Source organism: Montipora foliosa, chromosome 6 (assembly GCF_036669935.1).
Source record: "Montipora foliosa isolate CH-2021 chromosome 6, ASM3666993v2, whole genome shotgun sequence".
Classification (NCBI taxonomy): Eukaryota; Metazoa; Cnidaria; class Anthozoa; order Scleractinia; family Acroporidae; genus Montipora; species Montipora foliosa.
The window spans coordinates 3,926,846-3,936,989 of NC_090874.1; the positions used below are offsets into that span (position 1 = coordinate 3,926,846).

General features: G+C 40.8%; 1 protein-coding gene across 2 annotated transcripts in view; it reads right to left on the reverse strand.

The window, feature by feature from the left end:
- LOC138006370 (uncharacterized) overlaps positions 1–10,144 on the reverse strand; it is a 38,151-nt gene that overhangs the window by 11,885 nt on the left and 16,122 nt on the right. For both annotated transcript variants that reach the window (XM_068852648.1, XM_068852649.1), the window contains exons 9-15: positions 9,726–9,847; positions 9,474–9,580; positions 8,605–8,703; positions 6,949–6,999; positions 2,922–2,997; positions 2,683–2,738; positions 1–175 (exon numbers count right to left, since the gene is read on the reverse strand). The exon at positions 1–175 is cut by the window's left edge and continues 12 nt beyond it. In XM_068852648.1, the coding sequence (XP_068708749.1) occupies positions 1–175; positions 2,683–2,738; positions 2,922–2,997; positions 6,949–6,999; positions 8,605–8,703; positions 9,474–9,580; positions 9,726–9,847 (686 nt within the window). The remainder of the gene's footprint in view (positions 176–2,682; positions 2,739–2,921; positions 2,998–6,948; positions 7,000–8,604; positions 8,704–9,473; positions 9,581–9,725; positions 9,848–10,144) is intronic.

Below are 10,144 nucleotides of genomic sequence, written 5' to 3' on the forward strand. Positions count from 1 at the left end.
TGCCATTAACTTTTCAGCCGGGATCATAGAAAGTGCTGTAATGATCATTTCAACCCAGTCAACTCTCTGTGAGGCAGTCATTACTAAAGGGTTCAAGATCTCAATAGGTATTTTCTCTGCGACAGATGGCAAGATATGCATGATTTTTTCCCAGTGATTTGTTTGGTATAAAAAGCTGCAAAATAAACAGATCATCGACATGAGACATGCAAGATTTCTGAAAAAGAAAGTGTCCTACAAATTGTCCGTTTTTCAGTCCGTAATCACTCACTGACAAAGAAATTGACCGCATTAAACCAGATGTGAAAGCTTTAAGGTGGCTGCCACACATTTCATTGAAATCATGCAGGTGTGAAATCCCAATAACAAAAAGACTGACCGCAGAAGTGAGAACCGCATATCCAAAAATAACTTATTGCTCTATTGGAACTGAAGCAAAAAATCAAAAGCCAGCAATCATGTCACTGTTGTTGGGTTGAATGAGTGACAACAATGGGGGTCAGGTTAATAGACTGTCCTGTTGCGTGTGATATCACTTGCAAAAACACACGAAGTAGCAAACATTACTCTGCCCGAGAGACCAGTGAAACGTCAAAGAATCGAGTTATCGCTAGAGACAACTGAGTTGATCAAATACGCAGAATAAGTGCCTAAACCAACACTGATGGCGCTAAGCGGTAAATCAACTGTAGGTGATAATTTTAAATAAAAATGTCAACCAAGGCCGAGTTTCGAAAAAAAGAACAAGCCCAGCAAGAAGCGTTTCAACAACTCCTGCAAATGTGATAACCTGAAAGAATTTGTGTGGCAATGGTTTTGCAATGCACAGGCCAAGAACATATCAAGTTCAGGTCCAATTTGGAAAAGAACTTGCTTGACACTACCGACTTGAAAGTTGAAATAGCTGGTTTGTCTGAAGAGGAACGATACTCAAAAGGCTTTCAAGTGAGTGGTGAAAGCGCTGGAGTTAATATTGACACAGTTGATGGTCATCATATTACTCTGTGTGTTACACTGAATTTTTTTTAAACTACAATAAAATGACATTTCAAAGCTTTCTTGTTATCCATGTTGTTTGTTCCTTTACTGAGATGCTTTATTATGTACCATGCACTGGTACTTACAGTCAGACAATACAATATGCGGCATAAAACTGCCTTATGGATAAAACCTCAAGTACAGCGGACACCCCTCTAAACCGGACATTTCCTCTGGTCCCAAGGGTGTCTGGTTTAGAGGAGTCCCACTGTACATACATCTGCCAATGGTTCAACATTCGGCTGCCAATGGTTCAACTTTCAACCATGGGCAAACCCTGGGCACTCTATCATGACTTAACACAGTAAGGCCTTAAAGAACCCTCTCACTGTTCACAAAGAGTAGGGCACTAAGTTCTTGATGTTGCAGTCTACCTCCAACCTCGTTCCCAGGGTCTCTGTTCTCTGCATCCATTGTCATTGAGAAAAGACCCTGGTTCACGCTGGTCACGTGTCTGCCAGAATCAGGAAGGTTCACCAAATGTGTTTTAGGGAACAGGTGGCAATGTAGGCCTTGTCGACATTGCAGAGAAGGGAATCAGGACGCAATTGATTTTGTGGCCAGATGACCATCAACAAACAAAACGTTTGACAGCAGTATTTTAACATATGGAATTCGACGTGAAGGGCAAAAAGTTGTGGTCAAATCAATCAGACGCCACAGAAAATATCCTAGCATTATTCAAGTTATTATTATTCAAGTTATTTATTCATCCGTGTGAAGGTCCGGATCTATGAAGAATGCTAATAGTTTGCGACAATTTTAAAGGAAAGAAGAATTTGTTGTGCAAGAAAACAAGCGAAACGTTTATCCATGGGAAACAAACAGGTTCTGGGATCAGCCGGTGTGTTGTTATTCAAGTTCTCATGTCACGTATCGACCTCAAATCATGAAATCAAACTGTATTAACATGTGAAGGTATTTTATTTTGTTCTTTGATTTTCGTTTTTCTTTCGAATGTTAAACAACGTGATTTCTAAAGTTGCAATCATGTACAGCTACAGCAAGTTGACAGTTTCGACTTATGATATTTAAATTTAAACAACTTCGTGTAAATTGTCGATGCCGTTAAGATAGCAAACGTAGTGTTTGGTGTATTCTTTTATGTTAGTGTTTGTTCTGTAGAAGCAACTATAGCTACAAACAAAACCAAATTTTTTTGTGAATGTCAATCGCCACTCGACATTGAAGTTGTCTTGTCGATCACAAAAGCTCTTGTATTTAGGTTAGGTTTTTGTGGGAATTCATCTTCTTTGGGAATATAACATCCGCTCTTTTGACCTTTTTGATACTTAAATTGTAAGACAAAGATTACTTATTTAAAAAAGGGCTTGTCAAACGAATACTCTTTCGCCCAGTTGCGGGATCAAAATATAACGAAAACACTACCCTAGTGGGCGAATGTTTGTCGACGAGTGCCACGTGACCAGCGTGAACCAGGGTCTTTTCCCAACGACAATGGACGCAGAGAAGAGAGACCCTGGGAATGCGGTTAGTCTCCTCTACAAGATGTAGTTCACCTGGATGGATAAAGTGGATTCTGTGTTAAGAAGACCACGAAGACAAAATACAGCCAAAAAGAAGGTTATCTGCTTGGTGATGGAACTTTCACTAAGACTAAAACTAACAAGTAAAAAAACTTACAAGAGCATTGCTGAAACTGCATCCGCTGATAGCTGAATGTTCTTTTGTAGAGCTTCCTAAAAAAATTGCAAATCAAGCTATCTAAATGAACTCATTCAGAAATGCAACAACACTTAAACTGTTTTCTCAATCATTTGCTTCTAATAGTCACAGAAATTGCACTCTGCCTCCAATGCCAGACAATAACTTTATTTTCCTTGTCAAAAGAATACACATTAGTAAAAAACACAAATATTTACCTGGAAAAGCAAGAAAGTCCTGTCAACAAACATTTCCCCACTCCTAGACCCAAGCAGTATCAGATCACTACAAATCCTGTTTAAATGAATTGACAAGAGGTCAAGCCAATGATTTTTTTTCATTGCATTACTAAATCTTACAGCGCACTTCGCACCATACTAGAGGAAATTTGGAAACAACAAAAACAATTTTACTCTATTAGAACAAAAACCACAGACCTAATTGCTTTATGCACCATAGTGGATTATAACATGAGAGCACATGCAGCCAGCCCTAGTCAATATTAATGCCAGTCAATACCAAAAAACAAGTGGTTTCCACCTGTAGGGACAGCAGTAGAGGGGGGAACTCATTTCTTTACTCCTAACGTAGACTTGCTTTATATGTTAGAGCTTTGCTTTAAAATCAAAGGCTCCTGGATGAATTGGATTCAGACAAGTTGTACTTTTCCGCTGTGACAATGAATCCGTGGTGTACATTTTAAACTCTCATACTTCTACAGTCCCTGATGTTATGCATCTCCTCCATTGACTTCTGATGACAGCCGCTAAAGCGTAATTTCATTTTTACTGCTCAGCAAGTTGCTGGTTCTGACAACAAGATCCCTGATGCCTTCTGAAGTTTTAATTGGCAGGCCTTTCATCACCTGGCTCTGCATGCCGATCACCAACCTAGAGTCATCCCACCTCACTTGTGGGAGAGGTTAACTTACCAAGCCTAGAACAGGACTGCCTTGCCCTGATGGCCCAGGGTTTGGCTCCCTCTACGCACCGTACTTACAAATCTGTGCAGCTTCATTTTATCAATCTTTGTTCTCAAGCTGGACAGCTCCACCCCAGTGGTTCTCTGTGCCCTACTAATTAGTGGACCCTTTGCTTGTTTGCTCTTCGCTTTGCTCAGCTTCCATCAAAATTTATTTATCTGCTGTCCCTCCATGCATATTGACCTTGGTTTTCCCGACCCATTGGTTGACTGCCTGCAGTTGCAATGTGCCCTGCATGGGATCACGCAGACTCAGGGATCACCAGGTTCCTCTCGCCTTCCCATTACAGACTACCACATGCTTGTTACATACCAGTCTCTCTCCTTTACCAACCACAATCACGTGATGTTCTGGGCTGCATCCACCCTTGCCTATTTTGGTTTTCTCCGCTCCTCCGAATTTGCAGTGTCACCCTTATCAACATTCAACCCCTTCATCCATCTGTTAGTTAGCAACATTGCTATGGATTCTCACATCTCGCCTTCCTGTCTTCAAATTGGCATCAAGGCTTCCAAGACCGACCCTTTTTGGAAGGGCTGCCATGTCTACATTGGCATGGGTAATCCGCCTCTCTGTGCTTTATCTGCACTTGTGCAGTATCTACTTCTACGAGGCCAATCTCCTGGCCCCTTGTTTCTCCTGTCATCTGACCAACCTCTCTCTCGTGCTCTGTTAACACATTGGCTTAAAGATATTTTCACTGCTTCTAGGATATCAGGATCAGCTTCAGGATTGGTGCTGCAACTGTTGCTGCTCACGCTGACATTCCTCATCATCTTATTCAGGCCATGGGGGTGTTGGAATAGCGATGCCTATAAACAGTACATTAGAACTCCTGCGGAAGCCCTTGCTCAAGCGACCTCCTTGCTATCACAATGACTCTGGCTTTTGGTAAGCTCTCTCTGTCAGTTTTGCTATCTTGTGCGCTCCAGCTTGTGCAGCACGCCTTGTGATCTGATATTCTGCTCATGTAATCTTCGTGCTTTGGCCAACAAAAAGACAATGAAGTTGCTGCCCCATAGGTCTGCCAGTTCATCTTATTCATCTGGCAACTGGCTTTTGTAGTGGGTAAGAATTGCATTTTTTGCATTTGCCTGTGGTGCTGCAAGATGACCATGGCACCAACCCTGCTGATCAGCAGTTTTGCCTTTCAGAATTTGCTGTCACTGCATATTGCCTGTGATATTGTTGATATTGCAACAGAAGATGTTGGCCGCCTGCATTTGCCCTGCCTTTGTATACTGCCACTGTCGTTGCAAGTGCATGTTGTTGTGCATCTGCCTTGTCAGGCTTGGCCTGCTGCTTCGCCGCACCCGTCTTGCTGGGGTTGCCGGTATTGGCGCTTGGGCTTATTTTTGGGGTAAGGATGGTCCCATGGCCTCCGGTCCACCGACCCTCCTCTCTCCAAGCACCTGCTTGCAAGGTGGACTGTGGCTTGGTTGCCATGGTGACCTCCTTGCTGCTGAGGAGAGTGCTCCTCCTCTCTTGCTACTTTTACGGTACCTGTCCCCTATTTATCCTGGGTTATCAGACAAAACGTGATTTGCCAGCTGGCGACCAGTTCCGAAAATCTAGTTGCCAGCACTCAATTTTTGGTTGTATTGGCGACCAGTCAGTGAGTCGCAATTTCAAGCCCTGAATATTATGTGTATGAACACAATCTTTTAATGTACAAAGTGCTTGAAATGTTCAAACCGCTAAGATTCCTAGGGATATTCATTTGTTTTTCAACCAAAAGCTCTGTATCATGTTGTCACTCAAGGGGACAATTCGGAAATTCAAAATCCTTTATTTTCAAAACAAAAGATGCCATGGAACTGGTAACTTATTTAAATCTATGCTGTGGGTCAACTTCAACCTCATATAAATAAAAAATACAGAAGACCTTACGATTTTGATTTTAGAATTTGATCACGTCACTGTGAAACCATCTATTTGTGCAGAATAAAAACAGCAACAACTGAAATAATGTAGAAAGTCTGTTTAAAACGAAATCAATGCCATACAACACAATGAGATGCTTACCTCAGTTTGTATATGATACTTTATCAAACGAGTTGATACAGGTCAAATTGCCACCGTGAAAGATTTGGAAAGCTGACGTTTCGAGCAATAGCCCTTCATCACAGCAAATAGAGGAATTGTTGGTGTTGTTGGTTTTTATGAGGACGCGGAGGAGCTTTGCCATTGGTGGAAATACGGTAACATGAATTTGTGAATAAATTAATGAAATGAGAGGCGTTCCATGATTCCATGAAGATAGAGTGTACCTAGTTGAAAGATGAATTTTTGTTCGAGATTTTTGCAGCTTTCTGTGTTTCCATGGTGTAAGGATAGGCCACAAATTGTCATGTTGAGGACGGAGTGATTAGGAAGATTAAAATGGCACACAACTGGTTTTGACGCATCTGTGTCGTTTTTTCCTACATTTCATAGGTGTTTGCGAAAGCGGTTCACCAATCTTCTCCCTGTTTCGCCTATGTAGATCTTCTTAGCGTGCAGGTTATGCAATAGAAGACATTTGTGGAGATGCATGTAAAATGGTCAGTGATTTTAACGGATCAATTCGGTCCTGAGATCTTAACCATGTTAGAAATAAAAGGACAAGTTTTGCATTCTGTGTGTACATTTGAAAGTTCCCTGTTGGTTGTCAGACTTAAATGTACTCCTAAATAGAAAGTTACCTACGTTTTTGTCGCGTTTGAATGAAATAAGTGGTGGTAGAGGAAATATATGTTTAGTTTCTGGGAAATTTCCCACCGAAGCAGTATCACAGTTTCTTTATAAACTGGAAATTTGTACATGCTACAACATCCATTCCCTGCTACGTTCTTCCTCCGGATGACAACAATCGGTTGAAATAAACCAAAGAGAATGTTGGCAATTTTTCATCGCTTTCATGAATTCCACGTTCATTTTTCTTACAGAATCACCTTTATGATTATGATATTGCCAACTACCCAAAGCCATATTTTGTTTGAGGATGGAACAAAATAGTATCGTACTTCAACGCTGCCATTCAATGAAACTTCTCTCAAAAACCTACTGGGAACAGCACCTTTCTACTACCCCCTGTAACCTTCCACAGATAGGCCCATAACGACCTTGGACAAAAGTGTTGCATGGGACATACAGGAAAAACGTTTAATCGGTGTTTAAAATAATAGAGTAATTGAAATGGATTGAATGAAAGCCATTGAGTCCACACTTCCTAAACGTCACTACTCACACTTGGTGGTTTTGAATTGCTTTATAACACTTACTTTGACTTGAACACTCCTGCTTGCCTGATTTCATCCACAAGGTCAAATGCCCTGTAAAAATAATCACTATGTAAAAAGGTGTACTCTTCAACCTGCTACTTTTTCCAAGACAACAACAACTTGATAATAATTTATTATGAAAGCCTTTAGTCGCCAACTTGGCGACATTTCTGAAAAAGTGAATATACATGTATAAGCGATTCAGGTAAAGGAATGTGCTTTGCTGCCAAAAAATGTTGATCAAATCAAATTAACATTTCTGTTTACCTTTAAAAAATGTGGATTTTAGCTTTCAAATTTCAAGGAGACACCATTAGTGGTGTTACTCTGTGTAAACTGCAGGCAAAGCATTCTACAGAAAGACAACTCAGTGTTCTCACCAGGCCACACCCTTGTGGGATTCCCACAAGAAAAATAAAAATGTACATAATGGTGCATAAAAAAGCCATGCAAAGGCACCCGCTTGGGCGCACAGGGATGCTCCGAGCAAAATCCAGACTTTAAGAAGGAAGGCAGCAGTTTTTAATCAGGTCAAGCGAATACTCCAGCTCTTTGCTTCTTCAATTCAATGCATTCAAAGCCTTCAATTTTATTGACTTTTGTATCAGTCACTTGCACGAGTGAAGCGCAGCTTCCAGTGACATCTTGTCCTCCACATTGAATGAGGTACGTACACTGCACTTTGTGTAACAGATAATTTAGAGTGCGGCCTCATTTTATTCATCCCTTGCAATTTGTCATGACAAAAAATTAGATTCTTTCTTTTGCCCTAAAGTACCAAGGATTTAAGAAAGTGTAGAAGATCAACAAAGCACTGATGAAGAGGTCGTTGAAGAGGACTACACAGCAAGAAAAGATCAAAAAGCTGTTTAATTGAAGAAAGACCGTGTTTTTCAGAGTGAAAGGCAGTCAACGTACACATGGCTTGCCTATGATGTCGACAAAAAGATCATGACCTGCAAGATCTGTCTTAAGCCAAACAAATCAAATGCATTTACAACATTGTAAAAGGGCCACCATTACAAGAGTTCCAATTCGAATGTGCCATAATGAAATGGAAAGAGAAATCACGAAGATTTTTTTTTAAACCTAAACACAGATGGCAAGTAGATTCGTGCCACACAAGCCCCTACAGGGCCCCTATTTTTCAGGATGGGGGCCCCTGGGACTCCCTAAGACCAAATCCTGGTGAGAACACTGACCTCTGGTATTGAAAGGATATACTTTGTGAGTTCCTGGATTGCACGTGTTTACGGTTTTAGCTTGAAAAAAAGTCAAAATATGTGAATAACTTAACATAGACGGAAAATACGCAGAATAAATTAGGGAAGGTCTGCAACATTTTCATACATGTCAACTGAGGAAGAGGTGGACAAAACAATGCTTGATGACATGCAAAAGGAATTTGTATCTGCCATCTTGATTGCCTTTCATGCATGTCAGCTAGCATCGATTTCGGCAGTTTTATTTGCTTTCTCACTGTGCATGTGGTAAGATTGTCTTGTAGTGAGTGTTAATAAAGTTTTGAACTTGTTTTCCTGTCATTAGGGCTCCTATACCTTTCGAGCCCTCTTATGCAATTTTTTTTAGTCAAGACTCTCAGACAAAATCGACTACACAGCTTAACATAAGAGAGAAAATTAGGTCATATTGTACCTGTCAGGATCTTTTTCCGCAGCGTCGACCAAATCCAGGAACACTTCATATGTTGGCGCGTGACCATTCTTTTTCATCACCTGTAGCATTTCACCAGCTCTATAAGTGAAAAATGACAATGTATTGTGGATTGAGTTTGTCAGTTCTCTGCCCTCCTCCAAGAGGTTTCTCTTCTCTCAAGGAAATGTTTGCACAGCTTGACATTGGCAGCCTTGGGTACTGGTGACCAAATCTAAACATTCAGGAACCACCATGTCCCAACATTTTTTCCTGGAAATGTTGGCTTGTGATTTGTGTGATTTTTACGTCTAACCGTTGTGCTGTATTTGACAGGCCCGCTAGGGCGAGTCAAAATACAAACAACGAGTACAAATACTCAGTGATACTACACACCAAAACGTCTAATAAGTTATTTATTATCCAACGTTTTTGCACTGTTTTTAGCAAACAAATTGTAAACAACTGAGAACATGCAACAGATTTGTTGGGTGCAGGGCAACGTCAGCAACCGAACTAGTCAAACCGGTTCTCTACTGTACAATAAAAAAGCGTACGAATAACTAACTGTAGAATATCGTGGAATATTTGTACTTATTTCGAGCATAATTTGTAAAATAACTAATAGTTGGACAATAAATCAAATTATTAGTAAAAATAAAGGAGGTAAAGCCTAATGGGAAATTAAAGAATGGCTGTAAACCACTAAAAACCTCAGAGAAGAAGTGTAAAAGGAAGAATTCATAGAACAGCCAGGACACATGTAATGGTTGCATTTTCAAAAAACCAGAACCCTCAAATGACTCATCTAAAGAATGCTTCAAAATTTGTAGAAATTCATTTTATCGATAAACAATTACTAGATAAGACACCTTATGTATTGTCCAGAGTGACATAAAGCTTTTATGAGAGTTTCATAACTGTGCCGATTGTGACATGGAACCATTCCACCAATCATATCAAATGCCTTACAAGCCACCTGCAAATAAAAAAATGCTAACATTGTAGGAAACAATGATACATGTAGTCTCCGTAACACAACTTAGTCAAGGGCTAGATGCCTCCATATGTAAAAACAAAAAAAAAAAAAAAACAAGCAGAAGATTAATCAGATTCTCTTTTACCTGAGAAGCCACAGCAGGTTCTTCTTTGAGCCTGCTGCACAAATAAAGAACACGCTGAAGAATGTGCAACTCAGGAGGACAATTCATTCTATGAAGTCTCTCAATCAACTGCCACGCAGCACCTTGAAACAAAGAAAGTATCATCATTTAATATTATTGATTAAACTCATCGCCAATGGACGAGCTTGGAGATGGTGCCTGCCAAAGTGGGCGGCGATTCCGGGGCGAGCAACGAGGCTTGAGCCACAGGCCATGAGCAGAGCACACAGGCCTCCACGGCAACTCTGCGAGCGGCCACCACCCACCAGGCACCGTCACACTGACCAAGTCAGTGGAGATACTTACCAACCCTATACTTACCGAATCCACCAATGAGGGAGGGAAGGGAAGGGGAAAAAAGCGGAACAACTGAACGCTTG